Below are 22309 nucleotides of genomic sequence, written 5' to 3'. Positions count from 1 at the left end.
TAGACACCGAACGAAGGTGGATTAAGGGGTCCCGAAGAGCGGTAGACACAAGGCAGTATGTAAGCAAAGACGCTGGACACCAAACGGAGGTAGATTAGGGGTCCCATATTGATTGGAGAAGGGAACGAGTGCTAGTGGAGGACATTGAGCCCCGAAGGGAGGTGAATTGTGAGATCCCACAGAGGTTGGGGAGGAGAATGAAATATTTTTTATAAAGGTGTGGAAACCTCAACCTAGCAGACGCGTTTTAAAACCTTTCAGAAAGGAAAGTTCAAAGAGAACAATATCTACTATCGGTAGGCATTAGGTTACGGAAAGTTTCTTCTTATCAAGGTTAGTAGCTATTTATTATGCTAGCCGTAAAATGTCGTACGATGTGACAAAAAATAAAAACACTCAGTACCCAATTCTGTCATATTCAATAATGTTGAAAAGCTCACAGAGCTATTTCACGGTAATCATTATTGCCGTTTTCCTATCAACCATTTAAATGCATGACCTACCGTCTGAGTTCTGATTTAAAATTCACAAGAAGAGACAAATATCAAAACTGAAAATCTAACATTCATGAATTAAAAGTATGCGTAGTGAGTTCTTACTCGAGTTTCACCTCTCTCTTTGGAGGATCCAAATCCAAATATGTATATGGCTCCGTTGGTTCCTCCCTGCAAAACGAAATCACATGGTCCCCATAACATATGAGAGTAGCATTTTATTAAGATTATTATCAACGCCAAATGAATTTTCTCCAACTTCCTTAGTTTATCAGGCTTAAAACGTAGGAATAGTGTTCAATTTATGAGATAACTAAAAAGAAAGTTCTGATGATGGAAAATAAAACAATCATTTCTTGATCAAATTCACGTGCCTTTTCGTTTATCACTACTATGCTTAACGTGTCGTTTCTATTCTCGATTCTACTAAAAACTATTTTCAGAAACTGTTCTTACAAATTTGATGAGTTCAAAACGGTTGAAAAGAAGCGACTCCATTAGCTCACAACATTTCAGACATGGCAGGGCATGAATGAAGGATACGAACAGAAAGGGCAAGGTACTCAAGATCAAGATTTCATCCTTATGGGTCTCAATTATCTACACTCAAACCCAGCGGGTGAAAGATTTGATCATTCTTCCAATTCCACAGCGAGGTTTCTTGAAAAGTAAAGCTAAGTCCTCATACTGACGAATGAATGAATCTATCTTGAAAATAAACAAAAGAGAACTGATAAGGTGCAATCATACCCAGGTTTCGAACGCATGCATCGCCAGAATAGCTTGAATGGCCCTGGAACAGTCTTAAATGGGTTCCCCTCAAAACAAGCCTACAATAAGAACAAAACAATAATCAGTGTCATCCAGGATATTCCACCACCTTCACACACCCTCCACCAAAAAAAATAAAAAGAATCAAAAACTTGAAGAGGATACATTTCATTGGAATATAATCTATTGTTGGGGTCATTCTTGTACATGCGAGATAACCTCACTGAACTGGCATGTACCTAGGTTGAGAAATTCAACAAAAAAAAAAAAAAACAAAAAAAAGTTTTATCATACTCCCTCTTTCTTCTTTCTCAACTTCTTCAAACCGAAATAAACTATGATTTGGCTACAGAAATGCAAGCCGAAATAAATAAACTATGCTTTATTCCATAACGTTATTAACCGGAGGAAGAACCTTATTTTTTATATCCCCTCAAACGAATCTAATCAAGCCTTGTGAATGAGAGTGCAATTACCTATGAGCTTATCTCTTTCATGGGAGGCTATTCTCCTCTAAACAGGGTTCCAGATTCATGTCTACTGGGTTAGACCATTAAAGTGGCAGTGGCGCTCTAGCTCAACAAAAATTGATAAGAAATATCATACTTAGAAGAGGAAGCTAGTGCTGCATTTTCTTATATGAGTTCAAATTTGATGGTTTTTCGGTTCAAGTCTGCAAAAAAGGAAGTGAAACATTTCTGATTTGTGGAGTGTTCCAAATGTTAATTGTTATGGGAATTGCTAGTGTTACAATTAGCTTTTTATGAAACATCTTAAGTATGGTCACCAGAAGAGACAATATTGTATATATTACTGTTACCAAGCCAACCAATCAGCTTAACCACTCGTGTCAATGACATTTTTGCTAAAGCGTTAAAAGAGGGATTGAAAGAAATCAACACTTGCACCAAGTTAGTTACGAAATCAGCGTTTATCTATGGTAGACCAATTGTCAATCGTTATTCTCATAACTAATGAAGTTGTTGGCAAGAAAAGGTGACAAGAGAAAGAACTAGTTTCCAAAGTAGATCTTAAATCCTATTATTCCATTAAAAAAAATTTCCTCTTATTCTCCACAAAACAAATCTAAAAGTGATGAATCTTCTAAACCTAGTCAAGCCTTTTGCACTGTCGTCTGGTTTTCCAATCAATCTTCCTAAGAGAAGGGTTTTGGGTTTAACTAGTATCCTAGTGGAAAATTTAAGATTGTGGATCTGCAGGGATGCAAAAGGCGTGTTTCCCTTTTAAAATAGTTAGTTCTCTTCTTATGAGGTAAACCTATGTGCATTGAATCTTTGTTTGTAGTCAAGTTCTTGAGAATAGTAGGGAACTAACGCTTACGAATCAAGCTGGCTAAGGTGTTTTAGCAAGACAAGGCTCTTGTCTTGCCAAAACACCGTTACAACAGGAAAAAATGAACATGAGGAAATACAACAATTGACAAAGGAAAAGTAAAGAATTTCAGTAAACATTTTCCTCGTGAGAGCTATTGTTTTTTTCTTTTTTCTCCAGAACCTCCAACAATAAATAATTGAAGACAGACAAATATTGAAAAATTACAGTCGATTCAAAACTCAAAACTACTTGACATAGTAACTTACTTGGCAATACGATAGACTATTGTAGCAAGGATGAATTAAATGCTAATGAAATTCCAGAGAACATTATAGTTTTAGTTATTGAATATCCGATCTAAACCATACATGAAATCCTTAACTCTATAATCATCTTTTACATTTCCATGCACTACAAAAAACGAAAACCAAACGCTAGTATTGGAGGTCATATTCTCCAACCAAATACATTTGTGTACTTTCCTGTTGGAGGTGAAAGCACATGCGTGAGGCGAACGGGAGTTCTAATTTCTCCTTTTCTTCCAGAATATATAACTAATTGTAGGAAGACCTAAGAGGAACATTGCGTTGAAAGCTTTACTTTGAAGAATAAAATTCATAGAGTGTTCGAATGACAAAACAAAATCCAACAGAATAACTATTTCCAGTCATCGCACACGTTTCGATCTCCTTGGCCATTCGCTTCGTCCAAAGATTTAACAAGTAAACCTCACTGCTATCCAAAATACTGCAATTATCTTCCGGAAATTTTGCTGTCAACATAAACGAGATGCTCTTATGCTCCTAGTTCCTAAGAGCCATAATTTCTAAGATACTAGTCGCTAAATCCATCCTGCTTCCGACTTCTCAAATTTACTCCCAAACTTATCAACGATACCATGTACAACCAAAACCCCCAGGAAAAACACGTAATAATCCAAATCCATCAGGAAACTGAACATCGAAGAAAATGCTTCATTATCGACTCAAACGATCGTTGAAATAAATCGCATCCTACCTAGCGACGACAAACTCCGGAATCATTTCGATATTCATTTCTCAAATCAGTTCATTAGAAACAAATCGAAATCGGAATAAACAAGAAATTAAAGAGCAAGAAGAAGACTAGATGAAATCATGTGGAAAAAGAAGCAAGCAATGCTGATGAACATAGAAACCACGAAGAAATGGAAGTTTACTTGAATGACATCCTCCGCTCTGTCGTTGCATCTGTGAGCCTTAGGCTGGCGATCCTCGCCCTCAGGCATCCCCCATGGACTTTCCCTCCTTTTCACAGGCCTTGCCTCGCTCATCTTCTCTCTCGGACAGGAAATTATGAGCAGTGCACACCGGCAAGGGAAATATATACTCGATTCAATTTCAGACTCTTCGCAGAAATGCCTACGACGCGATGCTGTTGCACAGGCATCAAATTCCACTTAGCTGCGAACTTGTGCAAACGACGTCGTCTTAGTGTTTATTTCATTTTCATCTATTAAATTTTATTAAAAAATAATCTCTATATAAACCCTAAAATTTATTACCATAATTAATTTTGTTATTAACTAAAATGTTTCCCGTTCCAAGGCGTGATGCTTGTAGCTATGTGTTGGATGTCTCAGTCATGCTTGTCCAAGACGTGTTATCCATGGTTGCATGTGTATTCCAAACCTCTTTTACTTGCTTTCATATTACATAGGTCTTTACTTGACTGGTCGCCGGAATCATATCTATTCCTGCTATGGCTAAAATACCCCCAAATATACTATGGGGTATCTAACTAGTTGTCAATTCTTCTTACCCGGGTTATACGTTATCAAAGTCGTGGTTGTTGCTTATTCACTTTTAGCCTACAACATTGTTTTCAACCTATTTCCTCGTTCACATTCTCTAAAACATTTCTCATAAACATGATCCGAGACTCGAGCATACACTAATATTGTCACCGAAGTACGAATTCACATGGCTAAATTGTTCGTTGGGTTATAATGAGTTGTAAGATCCCACATCAATTGGAGAGGGGAAGGAAGCATTTCTTATAAGTGCGTAGAAACCTCTCCCTAACATAGACATTTTAAAACCGTGAGGGTGATGACAATATATAACAAGTCAAAGCGAACAATATCTACTAGTGGTAAGCTTGGATTTTTACACAAGTTCTACATAATTGTTGTCCCCCCTGCCACAATAGTGCGATTGTGACACTGAGCACATCAAGGTGAAGCCATGGACAACACCGAGCCCAATATAAACTAGCTAAGTACGAACACTATCATGCAACTAATCTGACTTTAGCATTAACGGAATCTTACATAATTTGCCTCGACATTAATTCCAGCTCAAGTTGGGTAAAAGACAAATGGTGACGGTAGGTTGAAAAGTGATTGTCCAGTGGTCATCGATACTCTTACGAATTAATTTGTTTTCCATTGCTAATTAATTGTTAGCCTATTTAGGCATTTTTGCATATTTATAATAAAAATTGTATATTGTAAGTATATAATAAGAGTGGTATATCTGTCATATGAAAAAAACATGTTAGGCTTAATATTTAAGACAAGAGTGCTATGAACATGTAGGATTTCCCTTGTCCTCATTGCAGCCACGTGGATCACGTGGAATTTATTTATGTCAATGGTTCCATTATTAAAGTAAAGGAGATAAATCGCCGATTATTATCTTAACCATGGATGGTTCCATTTTGACTCAACCATGGTTAACCTCAATAAATAAAATAAAATAAAAGCCATTTACATTTAAAAAATAAAAAATAAAACTCAGCTATAAGAATAGCCTTGAGAATTGAGCAGCCCAGCCCAAGATCCGATCAATTGCTCTGCTCAGAGACTCTGAGAAGAAAGCTCTGTGGAACCATGGGCGCTCTTCTCAAGCTCGTTGACGCTCTATTGTTCCTCGCATTTCTCGTACTTGCCGTCGTTGTGCCTTTAATCGATTTCCAGGAGGTATTGCCTAAAAGCCTTTACCCTGATTCTGTAATCGATCTCAAGAGGTGGTACGTCGCCCGATCGGGGGATTATTTAATGGCCGAGGCTCCTCATTTCGTCGTTGGCCTTATTTGGTTCGAGCTTCTTTTTCAATGGCCTCTTTTGTTTCTCAATCTCTATGCCTTCTTCAGCTCCAAGGCTTGGTACAGGACCACTTGCTTGATCTATGGCGTTTCTCTCGTGTCTTCCATGGTATTTTTCTGTTCCTGTTCGGATTAATTTGGTTTTTGATTGATGGAATTTGTTCATAGCCTGTTGATTTTATCTTTGTTTGATTGAATGTATCTATTTTAGGTTAGGATTGAGTAGGGAGATGATTTTGGATATGTTTAAGCATTTGGCGGAGTGGACGATGAATTTGAAGTTAGTAGAATTTATTCCAGTCTTGTAGAGATTCAATAGACATAACTTGGTTGTTATTCAGCTTTTCTAGACCATTTTTAGAAGAATGTCATTTCTAGATTCTTGATATATGTAGTTGATGATGCTGATAGAAGTTTTGGTTTCTTTTTTGATTTTAAGTTCAATAATATGGAGACCAGGATTCAATCCTGTAATCTCTTGGTTGATGGTATGTGTTAGGAATTACAAATCTCCACAATAGTATGATATTGTACACTTTGAGCATAAACTCTCATGGTTTTGTTTTTGGTCGTTGTATTCCTTATTTATAAACTCATGATCAGCTCCTTAATTAGTCGATGTGGGGCTCATCTCCCAACAATCTCTCTCATCGAACAAAGTACACCATAGAGCCTCCTCGGAGGCCTATGGAGCCTTCGAACAACCTCCCCTTAATCGAGACTCGACTCCTTCTCTAGAGCCTCAAACAAAATACACCCTTTGTTCGACACTTGAATCACTTTTGACTACACCTTAGAGACTCAACTTCTTTGTTCAACATTTGAGGAAACCACGAACCTCCACAATGGTATGATATTGTCCACATTGAGAACAAACTCTCGTGGTTTTGCTTTTAATTTTTCCAAAAGGGCTCATACCAATGGAGATGTATTCTTTACTTATAAACCCATGATCAATCTCTTAATTAGTCGATGTGGACTCTTGTACCAACAGTATGTGCTTTAACTAGCTGAATAATGCTCGGGTTGACCTAATCGAAATAATAGTTAGGTGGGATAGCTTTGTATGATGTTTTTAATTTCATAAGCTAGTATTGAACTAGCTTGGGAACTGCATTCTTGTCAATAAACTAAGGATTCAACATCAGACTTTTGGCTTTAAATGGTGCATTTGAGATAGCTAACTGCAAGATAAAAAGGATTTTTCTGCTTCGTTTGTTAACCTTCTTGTAGGGATACGCTAGTTTCTATATCATTTCCTTCAGAGAAATTTTACTTGTATTGAATCACATTATCTGGCTGTGTGATTTCAGTCTGCTGTGATGGGTGAAGTGGTTGGATCAAACCGGGCATCTAATACTCTGTTGACAATCTACTGGCCCTTCATGGGTTTGGGGGTGTTGGCCGTGCTACGCGGGCTCGTGCCATGCTCGAGCAAGGCTACGATCAACGGACCCAGACCATCAAATGGCAGGAAAAAGAGGGCTTGAAGTGCCATCCTAGATCGCCAACGGTCTGTCTGTCCCGACCGAGCATATCACATTGTCGGACTGAGGATGTTGGTTCTTTAGGTAATGGTGCAACTCTCTCTTTTAACCTTCTAGCAGTCTTTCATTGTATGAGTGGTAATGGTTCGAATGAGCTTGATTTTTTAGTTTGATCCAATTCTTAGAGGCTCATTTGGTTGAAATATTTGATCGTTTTAAGAATAAAATTGAGTTAAGCCGAATCGAATTACATGAATGGTATTAATCCTTTTTTTAGCATTCGTATCACGATTTTACCATGGCTAAATTTTAGAGACACAAAAACTAAAGCTTATGAATCGCTTTTGTAACAAGATAACCATCGTTGAAAACCGTCTTTACATTGGATGGTTAGACGTTGGATGGTTTGGTGTTTTGATGATCCCTACTTAAAATTGAATATTTTAAAAACTATTAAGAGGTTTTGGGCCTTCTAGTAGACTTCTTACTCATGGCAGTCTCAGCAAGAAAGATTTTGGGCCTCAACGAGAAAGGAACGGGCATTTTTAAGGACTAGCCCACTTCCCATTACTCAACGAGTGTAATTCCTCGCACAAAATTAAGGGAGCCATTGAAAAGTGACTAAAACACCAGAAACGTTGAGCTGCTCGACTATAAAGGAGAAGGGATTGAAAGCTTACCTAAGGCGACTAATTGAGTGTCAGCATGTAATAGTGCCGGTTATTAAATTATGTATAGAATGAAAAACGTCTTAAATGGTACGTCACTCTTCCAAATAGAGAAGAATTTATACTTAATTTAACTGGTTTTTACGTCAATAAATTCTACCTCTTCTTACTCGTTGTTAATTGATTCGTTGGGACAGTCCCTAGTCATGTCTTCTCAAACATGAAGAAATACAAATAGGATGTATAAGAACGTGAGGGACAAGGTCTAGAGAGCTCTTCATGTGTGGAAAGAAGTAAGTTATTTACGTTGGGAGGCAAGAAAGTACTCATCATATTTATAGCACAAGCTATCCTTGACTATACAATGAGCTACTTTGCCCTACCTCAAACATTTATGATGATATTAATCCGATGTGAGCTTGGTTCTGGTGGGGTCCGAGTGGGATGAGAGAAAAATGCACTAGAAAGTTAGCATGTTTTAAGAGACTCATATAGTTTAGACATTTCATGTAACGACTCTAGCCCACTACTCATAGATATTGTCCTCGAGCTTTCCCTTTCGGACTTCTCCTCAAGGTTTCAAAATGCGTCTTTTAGGAAGAGGTTTTTATACCCTTATATGGAATGCTCCAACCGATATGAGATCTCACAATCCATCCTCCTTGGAGGCCAGTGTCATACCCTTTTATGGAATGCTTCATTCCCCTCTCCAACAAACGTGGGATCTCACAATCTACCCTCCTTGGAGGCCCAGTGTCATACTCTTATATGGAATGCTTCGTTCCCCTCTCCAACAAATGTGGGATCTCACAATTCACCCTCCTTCGAGGCCGAGTGTCGTACCATTATATGGAATGCTTGATTCCCATTTCCATCCATGTGGGATCTCACAATCCACCGTCCTTGGAGGCCCAGTGCACTCGCTGGCACACCACTTGGTGTCTGACTTTGATATCATATGTAACGACCATAGTCCACCGCTAGTTGTTCTCTTTGGGCTTTCCTTTCTGGGCTTCCCCTCAAGGTTTTAAAACACATCTATTAAGGAGACGTTTACACACCTTTATAAGGAATACTTCATTCCCTCTTCAACTGACGTGAGATCTCACACTTCAATATGGTGATCTTCTTGAAGGTCATACCAAAAATGACCCCTCTCGATCACTCAGAAAAGTATAATTTAGCGTAGAGAGTCAATCGCAAATGGGTTCGAGTGAAAACTTGGAAACAATAGCATATCATAATAGACACTAAACACAAATCCTTCAATAAAAGGCCATCGTACCACATTATAAAAGACTTTAAAGGAAGAAGAGTTGATCACTTAATAATCCTACGGCTGAAAATTGTACACATTTTTAAATAAATAATTAATAAAAATATTTCAAGTAAATTAGAGGAAGACATTCAACCGTTGCCGATAGCGTCGAAACTATCCAACGCGATTGCGTCACTACAACACAAAAGCCAACGTTGACCCAATTTTCCGCATTTGACTCAGTCAAAAAAAACGCCAATTCAAGCGCGTGCCTCTCACGACAAAACGACAACGAAAACATTTAATCAAGCTGACAACGACGGTCAAATCAACGGCCAGCAGCCAGCCAGAGAGAAAAACAAGGGCCACGATCGTAACAACTTTCCTTTGCATTCGATAACGTCACAACAAAGTCAGCCCACGTCATCCCCCGGGCCCACTACCACATCCACGTGTCAGATTGCTTAGGAATTTAGACTTCATCAAAGACTCGGTTAACTAAAGGAAGAACTCCTCCCTTTATTCTGCTGTGCGTTTTCTTGGACTTGAATTCAGTGACGACGAGGTCAAAAGGTGACATTATTTTAATATTATTTATTTTTGTATTAATAAATATTAAAATAATAATCAAATTAATTTAGTCATTAATATTTATTTATATATTTTTTTTGGTGAATTGTTGAATAAATATAATGGGAATATTTTAATGGGCAGTTAGCTAGAGGAACAAACCCACGGAGACCAATAAATAAAAATGCCACGTGGGAAAATAAATTTATGAATTTTGTATATTTCTGTTAATTTTTTAATTATTAAAAATATTAAAAAAAAAATTAGTGTTGAATAAGGTGGCGTGATTGAAGGTGTGTCCCCCATTTGTCAAATCAGAAAACTCGTGAATAGTGTAAAGTCTTCTTGATTTGACATTTTACACCAAAATTCAATTTTTTTATTATTATTTTTATAAATATTTTAAGTAATTTCAACAAGTCAACTTGCATGGTCCTACGTGGACCTTCAATTCGATAATTCCTTCTCAATTTGGATTTGCTTATTTATTATTATTATTATTTTAAATAGTTTTGCCAAAAAGAAAAGTCAACTGGGACAAAAAAATATATATTTATACATTATAACAACCTGTTATAATTGGGTTTTGGGTTTGCGTACCATCTTAGGAGAGAATAACTTCGGTATCACAGTCCAAGTTCATCGTTCATAAATATTGTCTGTTTTAGTCCGTTACGTATTGCCTTTAATATCACGATTTTAAAACGCGTATGCGAGAGAGAGGTTTTCACATCCTATAAGAAATGTTTCATTCTACTCTCTAACCGATGTGAGATCTCACAATCCACTTCTTTGGGGGCCAACGTCCTCGCTAGCACACTGTCCGATGTCTAACTCTGATATCATTTGTAACAGTTTATAAACAATTTTTCGTTGTAGTCTCCAACCGATGTAAGATCTCATATGAACAGTCATATCGACAACTTTAAAGGTCTTAGTGATATAAGTAACGTAATCACTTCTGCTAGTTCCACCATTTAGATAAATATTTAGAAACATATATATCTTACGACTCTCGATTTTTTTTTTCAAATATATTATTTCATTGTTAATAATAATAATAATAATAAATGTTTAGAAATTGTCAACCTAATTACACATTACACGTTGAATACATGCAAGATGAAGAACTCTTGTTGCATTGCATGGAACTTATTTTTTTATTTTATTTTTTGTTTATTTTATTTTAAAAAATAAAATATTTTAATAAATTTGGAGAACCACCAAACCATCATTTAGATTTAGAGAAATTAATCATATTTTCAAAACTTTTGAAAGATAAAAAAAAAAATTAATATTTTTTTAATATATATAAAAAACAAATATATAATTGAATAGAATTTATTTCAATTTTTTAACCACATATACATTAATAATTTTTTTTAGTTATTAACCATATATATAGGGAATATTTGTTTAGAAATTACACTATTATTAAATGTATATGATTAAGTTTTAAAATACATTAATTATCCATTTAAACCTCAATTTAGCTCCCATAAATTAGAAAATGACCATCTTTATTTATTTATTTATTTATTTATTTATTATTATTATTATTATTATTTTCGTAAGAATGCATGGCGTAGCCATGGTTGGGATGCTTATTATAAGTGTCCAAGTCCACGGATATGGACTTTTCCCTTTTAGTTCACCGCTTCCAGATATGGTTCTTATGGACCTTTCCCTTCTAGACTTCCCCTCAAGCTTTTAAAATGCACGTCCCTTTGTGGCTTCCCTCAAAGTGCTTATTTAAGCTTTCCCTTTCGGGTTTTTTCTCAAGATTTTAAAATGGGTCTGCCCAGTGTGGCTGTGAAATCATTTGTATGAGCCCAAATCCATCGTTAGTAAATATTGTTCTCTTTGAGATTTTCCTTCCGAGCTTCTGTTCAAGGTTTTAAAATACGTTTGTTAGGAAAATGTTTCACACTCTTATAAATAATGATTCGTTCTCCTCTTCAACAAGAGATCTCACACTTATGCTCGATTCTTAACTCTATGATTCATAACACGTTCCATAAGTTTTTCTTTTAAATCTATGAAATCGAGAGAGATACTAATATTTCAAAATCATGCTCACATCGACCTAATTTACAAGCTTTTTGATGGTTTTCGTTCGAGAAAGTACCAATTGTCTCTCATAAATCATAAAAACAACCAAATTCTTCAAATCCCAATTCTCCATTAGTATAGTTTGATAATAATGATATCAAATCTCCATTGGTTTAATACCCAAAAACCTTAATAAAGATTGGCACCTGAAAATTTTGTAATTAGTTATTATAAAAAAAATAATTAAAAATCTAAATTATGAACAAAAATTAAAAACAGATGAAAACGCATGCATCCAAAATTTATGGTATCTTATGCAATAAATGGAATGTTAATTAAATTCCCTTTTATTTGTGAGAGATCATTTTTTTTTTCTATAATTTTATTTCCTAATTAGGGTTTGTGATAAACATTGCAAACAAACTTTAATAAAATATGAATTTATTTTTATAAATAATTTTTAAAAATTTAAAATTCCCTTGAGGAGACTTTTTTTTAAGACAATAATTAGGTAGAAATTGGAATGTTAAAAAGTTTCCAAATAATAAATAAAATAATTTTTTTATTAGGGCTTGTTTGGTAGCCGTCATTCATTGCACTCAAGCTCTCTCCTAGGGCACAATTATAAATTTTTAAAATTTTAATTTTTTTTTTTTAAATTTTAAAATTTTAAAATAAAATAAAAAAATTATTTTATTTTTCGTTAATATATGTGTGTGTGAAGAGAAATTGCAATTACGCCTCCTCCAGCCACCATTAAATGCAATCCCACCCTCTCAATACGCTCTGCAATTACTCTTCTCCCCCACTTTTTTCCCTCTCCACACCCACCTTCTTCTTCTTCTTCTTCTTCTTCTCTTTTCATCTCTTCACTGTCCACTTCAAGCATTCCATATCTTTAAACCCAAAAAAAACCCTTTTTTCTTCTTCATTTTGAGGCTTTTTTCTTGAAAAAATTGGGATTTGGGCAATTTGGGGTATGATTTGATCTGGGTTTTTTGTTTTTTGATTTGGGTTTTTTTTTAATTTTTGTAAAGCAAGAAAGGAGAGAGAGAAAGAGGGAATTGTCTGAAAAAAAAACCCCTTTTTTTCAATTTTCAAAGAAATGCTGTTTTTTGTGTAATTTTAAGTAATTTTGTACTGTTCTTCAACTAAAAAGTTGGAAAATGCCAGCCGGAATGATGATTCCAGCCAGAAATGCGCCGTCGATGATCGGAAGAAATGGGAATGTCGGTGTTTTTGGCTCTCCGGCGAGCCTTGTTCTTGGTCAGGTTAGTGTTGAATTTCCAGTGTTCTTCAATCAAATGTGTTTGATTTTGTGTTTGGTGGGTAATGTCTTAATTACCCTTATACGTTCTTAATACGGGGTTTACATAGAAAATACTCCGTTCTCATCTATTCAGAATATCTGCTAACAGTGGACTTAGAACGATTATTACTGAGAAATGCATAATTGTGCAGGCAAATATGATGGAAGGGGCGCAGCTACATGCATTAGACATGCCACAAAGCGGTTTGCCAGACAGCGATTATGGGATGATGAAAGAAGCAGAGGACTTCGACAGTGCCACTAAATCAAGCAGCGAGAACCACGAGGTTGGTTCTGGTGACGACCAAGACCACCGTCAACGCTCCAAGAAGAAGCGTTACCACCGCCACACTCAGCACCAGATCCAACAAATGGAAGCGTAAGCTAACCCACTTCCCTTAAAATGCCTCAATTTTGTCCGCTTAATCGAATACATCTACATTGGTACGAGGTCTTTTGAGTAGATGAAAAGTAAAGCCATGAGAGCTTATGCTCAAAGTGGATAATATCAATTTCTAACAAATTTTGTTACCAATAACTTGAAAATTCGGTGAAATTTTTAGTGGGTGTCGGTTCTTTCGTCTTCACTGATATGGGTACCTTTTGGGCAAACGAAAAGTAAAGTCACTAGAGCGTATGCATAAAGTGAAAATGGATAACATCGGGTCGTGATTCTAACATATTTTTGAAAATTTGGTAAAATTTTTTTATGGGTGTAGATTCTTTCATCTCTATTGGTACGAGACTTTTTAGAGAAACGAAAAATAAAGTCATAAGAGTTTATACTCAAAGTGAATAATATCATATCATTATAGAGAGTCGTGATGCAATTTGGTGAAATTTTTTTGTGGGTGTAGATTCTTTAAGGAGTGTCCTCACCCAGATGACAAGCAAAGGAAGGAGCTGAGTAGGGATTTGGGTTTAGAGCCATTGCAAGTCAAATTTTGGTTCCAAAACAAGCGAACTCAGATGAAGGTAATTTCAAAAATGGTTTCTTTTTTCATTGAAATATAAAAATTTATGCTTATATTTACTCTCTTCAGACTCATCACGAGCGACATGAGAACACTCACCTCCGAACACAAAATGAAAAGCTTAGAGCCGATAATATGAGGTATCGAGAAGCGCTCAGTAACGCGACGTGCCCCAATTGTGGAGGCCCGACCGCCATTGGAGAAATGTCGTTTGATGAACATCATCTCAGGCTCGAAAATGCCCGCTTAAGAGAAGAGGTACCAAAATCTTTAGGGTTGTATGTGAATTTTGGATTGGATTATGAATTCTATTAAAAATTTAAATAATTTTTAAACAAAAATTATAAAAAAAAAAATTATAAAATAAATAAAAGCTTGTAACTCAATTTTGCATGGTAGATCGATCGCATTTCAGCCATAGCAGCAAAGTACGTAGGAAAGCCAGTTTCAAGCTTCCCTCTTCTTTCCCCATCAATTCCCACACATCCTCTAGAGCTCGGAATGGGCAGCTATGGAGCCGACATGTACGGGGCGGCGGACCTTTTGAGGACGATAACCACGCCATCGGAGGCCGACAAGCCGATGATCATCGAGCTGGCGGTTGCAGCCATGGAGGAACTAATTCGAATGGCTCAAATGGGCGAGCCCTTGTGGATGACAGCCCTTGATGGCTCAACCACACTGCTTAACCCAGATGAATATGTCCGAACCTTCCCTAGAGGAATCGGACCCAAACCCGCTGGGTTTAGCACCGAAGCGTCTCGAGCCACCGCCGTCGTCGTCATGAACCATATCAGCCTCGTGGAGATGCTCATGGACGTGGTAACCCTAATAATCCTTCTTAATAACTGAAAATTGAACGGAATTTGGTCTCTCCGGTGACATTCCGGTGTTGTTTGTTCCTCAGAATCAGTGGTCGGCCGTTTTCACTGGGATTGTCTCGAGGGCTACGACATTGGAGATTCTGTCCACCGGCGTTGCCGGTAACTACGACGGTGCATTACAAGTGGTATGTCCCAAAACTCCCAACAAAAATATATTTTTGCAATATAATATATTTGATATATTTTATTTTATTTTATGTGTATCTTGATTTTCAATCTCACTTCTGTTACTTATTCTTAACAATTGTTCAATCAGATGGCGTCGGAATTGCAAGTGCCATCGCCGCTCGTTCCGACTCGGGAGAGCTATTTTGTGAGGTACTGTAAGCAACATGGCGAGGGAACATGGGCTGTCGTGGACGTGTCGTTGGATAATTTACGCCCTGCTCCGGCTCTTCGATGTAGAAGAAGGCCTTCCGGCTGTTTGATCCAAGAAATGCCTCAGGGCTATTCTAAGGTAATTTTAAAACCTGAGTTTAAAGGTTCGAATCTTCGTTCTCGTTTTGATATTGTTTAGGTGAGATGGTTTGAGGATAGACGGAGTTTTTTTTAAGTTTAAAACATGGGTTGATGAGAATTTCAATCTCTAGTCTTTTTGTTAAGGTTATAGGTGTATGTCAATTGAATTATGTTTGAGTTGATATAGGTTACGTGGGTCGAGCATGTTGAGGTGGATGATCGAGGGATCCATAGTTTGTACAATCAGTTTGTTAGATCTGGTCACGCCTTCGGTGCAAAGCGTTGGATCGCCACGTTGGATCGTCAGTGTGAACGTCTTGCTAGTGCCATGTTGACGAGTATTCCGAACGGTGATGCGGGTGGTAATTTGATTTTCTATTTCTCTCAATTATATAAAATCTTCTTAAATTAAGGTTTTTTTTTTTTTTTTAATCACCATTTGAAATTTAACTTTATAAATATTTTTTTCCAATTTTTTCCAATTTTTTTTATCTATTTTTTTATATATGTTTTAGAAAATCAAAGCTAAATTTAAAGAATTAAAAGTATTTTTAATATAAAAAATGATGAAAAAATAAATTAAAAATAAAATATTTAGGCCTAAAATTATCATTGTAAAAATTGGTATCAGTGATAATGAATCAAGAAGGAAGAAAGAGCATGCTGAAGCTAGCAGAGAGAATGGTGATGAGCTTTTGCGGCGGAGTGAGCGCGTCGACCGCGCACACGTGGACAACACTGTCAGGAACGGGAGCCGATGATGTCAGAGTCATGACTCGTAAGAGCATAGACGATCCCGGCAGGCCACCTGGCATTGTCCTCAGCGCCGCCACATCCTTTTGGCTGCCTGTTCCTCCTAAGAGAGTCTTCGACTTTCTCAGAGATGAAAATTCTCGTAACGAGGTATGTACGATCAATTAGGGTTCGTTATGTTTCTAAATCGTCCTATCGAAAGTTTGACCTAGTCGGTCGAAACCCTAATTTTATATAAGGTCACTCGTTTGTTCAATGAAATGAATTGAGATTGTGCTTATATTACGATATGCTCGTATATATTACAGTGGGATATTCTATCAAACGGTGGAGTTGTGCAAGAAATGGCCCACATTGCCAATGGCCGTGACACGGGCAACTCGGTCTCATTGTTACGAGTAAATGTAAGTTTTTCTTACAAATTTACGTCTTATTCAAATCATAAATTTTGCTTTTACTTGACACGTTTTGTTGTAAAATTTAGAGTCCAAATTCAAGTCAAAGCAACATGTTGATATTACAAGAGAACATCACGGATCAAACCGCCGCGTTTGTGATCTACGCTCCGGTAGACATTGTGGCCATCAACGTGGTACTAAACGGTGGCGATCCCGATTACGTCGCCCTTCTCCCCTCTGGATTTGCCATTCTTCCCGACGGAACCGCCGCGTCGAACGACGGGGCTAACAGCATCATGGAACATGGCTCAGGCGGGTCGCTGTTAACCGTTGCATTTCAGATCTTGGTCGACTCGATTCCGACGGCTAAACTATCACTTGGGTCGGTAGCGACGGTTAACAACCTGATTGCTTGTACTGTGGAGAGGATTAGAGCCTCTCTTTCGTGTGAGAATCCATGAATTTGCAGAGAAGAAAGATGAATGGAAGAAGTCAAGAACGCACCTCTTAATGAAGAAATAAGGGTCCTTTCATGGTGGGGTTCGGGTATTGACTTTGTCCATTACAGTGTTTCTTCATTACCCAAGTTTGCTTCTTTTCATAAGAATTTACCTTTCTTAAATGAAGTAATTATGTATTCTCTTGCATATGTGTATGTATTTTGCCTTTCATTCTCAATTCGAATGAACGTTTCTTATCAAATGGGGTGAATTATACTCGTTCCAAATTAAGTTCGGGCCTGTTCTAATTGTTAGAACTAAAACTAGGGTTCTCGAGTGAAAATTTGATAATCACGAGTTAGAGAATTTTGTATGTATAGTGATAAATCATACCTGATACCTTAGCAGAAAGACAGTCTAATAGTTTGAATTTCCCATCTCATGGAAAACCTTTTTCGCTCCGCTCAGTCCTATTCCCCCGTAGGGATAAACCATTTTCGCTCCACTTAGCCCTATCTCCCGTAGGGGTATTTTAGTGGTAGGTTCTATAGGAACGGGACGATTCTCCTAGCTCATTATCAGACAGTCACTTATTCACAAACCTCGTGTGGAGCTAATAATTAGAATTTCTCATCTCATGGAAAACCCTTTTCGCTCCGCTCAGTCCTATCCCCCGTAGGGGTAAACCCTTTTCGCTCCGCTCAGCCCTATCCCCGTAGGGGTATTTTAGTGATAGGTCAAATACCTAGTAACAAATTTCTCCTATGTAAATATTTAATTTTTGAATTTTACAAGTGGGAAATAAGTATAATTTTTTTTAGATAATTAAAAAAATAACCCGAAAATAGATCGGATTTGAACTCAGTTTAGTTACTTGGTAATACTAAACAACATCCCAACTAGAGTTTTTGCTCTACAACATAATGACACGACACGTCGTTTATTCCTTCTGGGCCGTCGTAGCCCAGGCCCACGGTTTGTTGACACGGTCCAATAAGAACCAAAGTTTCAAACTGGGCCAAAACTGAAAAGCCCAAAAAAAAAAACATTTTGTCGGCAGAATTAGGGGGGAAGGAGTCAAAGGTTCGTTTGGTAGGATTCCTTGTGAGTCATGGTATGGAATTATGTTCCATGAAAATAATGTCGGAGTTTTGTTACAAAAATTATTAATTATATTATCTCATCTAATTCCACATAAAAGTCAACCCCTTCCCCCCATCATTTTTGTCTCTCCCACATTTCTTTATTATTATTTTTTTAATTTCTAATTTAATTTTCCAAAAAAATATTAAATCTCCAAATTTATAACCTACCAAAAAAAAAAAAAATTATTATCCTCATTTAATTTCGATAATATATATATATATAAGAGAACAAGCAAAATAACTTTATCTTTTATATGACATGAGAGGACGACAACCACTCCCTTATTACTGTTTAGACAAAATCTCTTTGGGTTCCCTTCCGAACTTCTCCTCAAGGCTTTAAAACGCGTCTGCTACGGAAAGATTTTCATATCTTATAAATGGTGTTTCATTCTCCTCCCCAACCAATGTGAAATATCACAATCCACCTCCATTCAGGGCTCAAGTCCTTGCTGTTACTCGTTCCTTTCTCTAATCGATGTGGGATCCCGCCAAATCCATCCCTTTGGGACCAGCATCCTTACTAGCACACCCCCTCGTGTCTACCCTTCGAAGAATTAAAAAATATATATATATATATATATATATATATATTCGAAGTAACTAAAATAGTATTTTAATATAATAATTATAATAAAAATAAACTTTATATTTCAAATGATGGAATTCTCATTTCTTAAACCCCTTCTCACAAGCTCTCATTTCACGCTCTCAACATTCTTTGAATGGACAAGAAGAACGCCGCTGCAGCCGGTGGTGATCCGCCGCCGGAGAAATCCTCCTCCGCCGCCACAGGAGCTGAAGAACCGTCGGAGAGTGGGTGGACGGAGTATCTAGAGGATTATTTGTGGTCGGAAATTGAGAGAAAAAACAGTTTTTTGTGTTGTTCAAGTAGTGGGAGCTGTAGTTGGGACATTTCAGAAGGCAATAAGGAAAAAATCAATGCTTTAACCCCATTTTGTAGCGTTGGGGAGGCGATTTTGGATGCCCCAAACAAGCTAAGCTTCAAAAAAACAACAACTCAGACGATTTTTTACGATGATTCCTTAGAAGATACGGCCACTTCTCCTGTTCTAACTCCAAAAGTACCCTTTAATTCTCTCTTTTTCATCTCATTTTTGCTTTATTTTTCAATTATTTCATTGAATTTTTCTGTTTTAGGTTGCTGATTTGAACGTATGAACAACCCATCTAAATCCTAGGATCGATGAACATGTCGTGATCAGTAACTCCACGGTAATTATAATTATGGGTCAAATAATTTACCTTGTTAGACCCTTTAGATGTAAAAAAAGTAAGATTAAAATTATGGGTTTTGTTCCTTTTTTGTGTTTTTTTTAACCCAATTGAGGATTTTTGTAGGGCAGCAATGGCCATTGGGGAATTATGATTCAAAACCCAGAAAAAGCTGCAGAGAAGCAAAGGAAAAAAGGGCTGTGTTTGAGTCCAATTTACATGTAATTTGAGCTCTCGAACTCAACTCAAACTCGCTATTGTAATCTATAATTCTCTCGTTTCGTTCATTGTTTTGGATTATTCGAGTAATCAAGTTTTTCTCTTTCACCCAGTACCCGATACGAGATTTCTATTCACGAGTTAATAAACGAGTCTTGTTCGTTATTCGATTGCTTTAACTGAAACCCTAATCCAAAATTTTCGAGTAATTTGAGCGTGTGATTTCAACTCATAAAGACACGGTTATTTTGGTCAAATTTTTCAAAACATATCATGTGCGGAATAAATGTAAAATCTAATTCGATTTCGGTATAGTAATTACAATGATAAGAACAAAAAAAACACAATCAATCAATGTTTTAGATACAAACATGTATCAAAATCTCTTAATCATATAACATTAATGAATGCTAATTTTTGTTTTCTTGTTAGAACATCAAATCCAATAGAAAAAAGAAAAAAGAAATAAAATATTTTGTATAATTTGTTGTTATAAATCATTGGCCTTCAAACAACAAGACATTATTCAAACGTTGTTGAAAAGGTAAAATGTTTGGTCTCAAAAATAGTATGTTTGGACCAAAAAAATGGTTTTCACATGGAAGTTTAAAGCTTTTTGATGGATAAATGGATATTATTTTTCTTTCATTTATTCCATTTTAGACAGAGTAATGAGAATCTAGCTTAAGTTTTGGACCACTCTCAAAATATTTATTATTCTAACGCTAAATTAATTATTTAATATAATTAAATGTTACACACACATCGGTTGAAGAAGGGAACGAAACATTCCTTACAAGAGTGTGGAAATCTCTCTCTAGTAGACGCGTTTTAAAACCGTGAGGCTAACGCTGATACGTAACGGGCTTGGGCTATTGCAAATGGTATTAGAGTCAAACACCGGGCGGTGTGCCAGCTACGACGGTGGGCTCCCAAGGGGGTGGATTGTGAAATCCCACATCATTTAGAGAAGGGAACGAACATTCCTTATAAGGGTGTGGAAACTTCTCCCTAATAGACGCGTTCTAAAACCGTGAGGCTGACACTGACACGTAACGAGCCAAAGTGTACACGTATTGTTGGAATGATGATCGAACCCGACTTATGATCTAGGATGGTAATTGATGTTTTATCTAACATAAATTTTAAGATATCACGTGAAATTTGAATCTCTGACTTTTAACCGATTGACTTGTCCCGAGTTGAATAGAAAACGACAAATACTATAGAAAATATTTATAAATAAAGAAAATATAGAATATAAGAGGATGAGTTAAATTATAATTATATAAAAGGAAAGGGGGCAGTGATTTAAATAAACAAATCAGAAAGGACTGCAAAGTGAGACCCCTCCATGTGCAATGGCAGTTGAGCTTAGGACATTCAGCTTAATGATCAAAATTTGCACACGAATCTCTTCTGCATCCCTCGCTATCTATGTCGATGGGTAGGAACCACGAATCTCTACAATAGTATGATATTGTTCGCTCGCTATCTATACCGACGGTTAGGAACCATGAATCTCTACAATAGTATGATATTGTTCGCTCGCTATCTATACCGACGGTTAGGAACCACGAATCTCCACAATAGTATGATATTGTTCGCTCGCTATCTATACCGACGGTTAGGAACCACGAATCTCCACAATAGTATGATATTGTTCGCTCGCTATCTATACCGACGGTTAGGAACCACGAATCTCCACAATAGTATGATATTGTTCGCTCGCTATCTATACCGACGGTTAGGAACCACGAATCTCCACAATAGTATGATATTGTTCGCTCGCTATCTATACCGACGGTTAGGAACCACGAATCTCCACAATAGTATGATATTGTTCGCTCGCTATCTATACCGACGGTTAGGAATCACGAATCTCCACATTAATATGATATTGTTCGCTCGCTATCTATACCGACTGTTAGGAACCACGAATCTTCACAGTGGTATGTTATTGCCCACTTTAAACATAAGTTCTCGTAGTTTTGCTTTTGGTTTCTCCAAAAGGTCTCGTAGCAATTGAGATAGTGTTCCTTACATATAACCCATTATCTTTCTCTTAATTAGCCACGTGGGACTACTGTTCTCGATAATCCTTAACATCGACGTTGTCGACAATTTGAGATATGCTCGGGTTGGCATAAACATGGAGATTAACGAAAAATTATTGGAAAAGGGAAAATAAAATCGGTTTTAAACATTAAATCGCATCAATTAATTTGATGAGAGTAATGAATTGGTTGGAAAATAAAATAAAAAAAAGTAAGAAAAGGGTAGCTATATGGTCAGGTTTGGTTAGTTGGGCAGGATCAATCGGTCTAATTAGAGAGATGATTAATTAATTTGTACATAGTTTAGGGATTGCCTTAAATTTTAATTAACTACCAAACTCAAATTAGGTGATCAATCACATTATATTAGCAACAAGAACCACTACAATATTTTGTTTACTCGTCAATAATATATTATAATGTATGAGTAAATGAACGGTATATGATTTAACTAATACTATATTCAAATGAGAGTGCAGCTTTAATTTTGGTGGCTCGATCATTGGAACTTCAAAGTTAAACGTGCTTGCTTGGAGCAATTCTATGGTGTGCGACTCTCTGGATAGATTTTTAAGAAACACGTGAGTCGGGACAAAATATGCTAAAATGATATGTGTTGGTTTGTGGAGATTGTTTTTGCTCTTAGAAGTAGTTCAAACCAAGTAAATAGTATGATCGTGTCACAAGGATACATGGGAATGTCGAGGTTTTCG

The 22309-nt window shown here is 36.7% G+C and overlaps 3 protein-coding genes and 1 pseudogene across 4 annotated transcripts; 3 read left to right on the top strand and 1 right to left on the bottom strand.

The window, feature by feature from the left end:
* Positions 1–382: 382 nt before the first annotated feature.
* On the bottom strand, positions 383–4003 carry LOC111792833 (hexokinase-1 protein). Its single transcript, XM_023674427.2, has 3 exons — positions 3799–4003; positions 1245–1324; positions 383–665 (listed from the first exon to the last, which is right to left on the bottom strand). The coding sequence occupies exons 1-3, from the start codon at positions 3910–3912 to the stop codon at positions 596–598; spliced, it is 264 nt and encodes an 87-aa protein (XP_023530195.1). The 5' UTR covers positions 3913–4003; the 3' UTR covers positions 383–595.
* A 1392-nt stretch (positions 4004–5395) lies between these two features.
* On the top strand, positions 5396–7426 carry LOC111792834 (uncharacterized). Its single transcript, XM_023674428.2, has 2 exons — positions 5396–5796; positions 7001–7426. The coding sequence occupies exons 1-2, from the start codon at positions 5473–5475 to the stop codon at positions 7175–7177; spliced, it is 501 nt and encodes a 166-aa protein (XP_023530196.1). The 5' UTR covers positions 5396–5472; the 3' UTR covers positions 7178–7426.
* Positions 7427–12459: 5033 nt separating this feature from the next.
* On the top strand, positions 12460–17226 carry LOC111792835 (homeobox-leucine zipper protein HDG2). The gene is made up of 11 exons (XM_023674429.2): positions 12460–12993; positions 13184–13410; positions 13889–14006; positions 14075–14263; positions 14405–14827; positions 14913–15014; positions 15146–15346; positions 15536–15710; positions 15980–16251; positions 16410–16505; positions 16586–17226. Exons 1-11 carry the CDS (start codon positions 12889–12891, stop codon positions 16958–16960), a joined length of 2283 nt encoding a protein of 760 aa, XP_023530197.2. The 5' UTR covers positions 12460–12888; the 3' UTR covers positions 16961–17226.
* Positions 17227–18743: 1517 nt separating this feature from the next.
* On the top strand, positions 18744–19545 carry LOC111792836 (vascular-related unknown protein 1-like; annotated as a pseudogene). Its single transcript, XR_002814853.2, has 3 exons — positions 18744–19169; positions 19246–19320; positions 19447–19545. The product of XR_002814853.2 is annotated as a vascular-related unknown protein 1-like (transcript).
* The last annotated feature ends 2764 nt before the right edge of the window (positions 19546–22309 follow it).

Source organism: Cucurbita pepo, chromosome 4, assembly GCF_057944985.1.
Source record: "Cucurbita pepo subsp. pepo isolate OVF chromosome 4, ASM5794498v1, whole genome shotgun sequence".
NCBI lineage: Eukaryota > Viridiplantae > Streptophyta > Magnoliopsida > Cucurbitales > Cucurbitaceae > Cucurbita > Cucurbita pepo.
This window is presented reverse-complemented; position numbering and strand designations above follow the sequence as displayed.

Bases quoted from the DNA above. Each gene is read 5' to 3' on its own strand.
- LOC111792835 (XM_023674429.2), top strand. From the start codon at position 12,889: ATGCCAGCCGGAATGATGATTCCAGCCAGAAATGCGCCGTCGATGATC. The intron at 14,264-14,404 runs GTACCAAAATCT...TTTGCATGGTAG, and splicing joins ATGCCCGCTTAAGAGAAGAG to ATCGATCGCATTTCAGCCAT. The intron at 14,828-14,912 runs GTAACCCTAATA...TTTGTTCCTCAG, and splicing joins TGGAGATGCTCATGGACGTG to AATCAGTGGTCGGCCGTTTT.
- LOC111792833 (XM_023674427.2), bottom strand. From the start codon at position 3,912: ATGAGCGAGGCAAGGCCTGTGAAAAGGAGGGAAAGTCCATGGGGGATG. The intron at 1,325-3,798 runs GTAAACTTCCAT...TTCTTATTGTAG, and splicing joins GAGCGGAGGATGTCATTCAA to GCTTGTTTTGAGGGGAACCC. The intron at 666-1,244 runs GTATGATTGCAC...TTCGTTTTGCAG, and splicing joins TGCATGCGTTCGAAACCTGG to GGAGGAACCAACGGAGCCAT.
- LOC111792834 (XM_023674428.2), top strand. From the start codon at position 5,473: ATGGGCGCTCTTCTCAAGCTCGTTGACGCTCTATTGTTCCTCGCATTT. The intron at 5,797-7,000 runs GTATTTTTCTGT...GTGTGATTTCAG, and splicing joins TTTCTCTCGTGTCTTCCATG to TCTGCTGTGATGGGTGAAGT.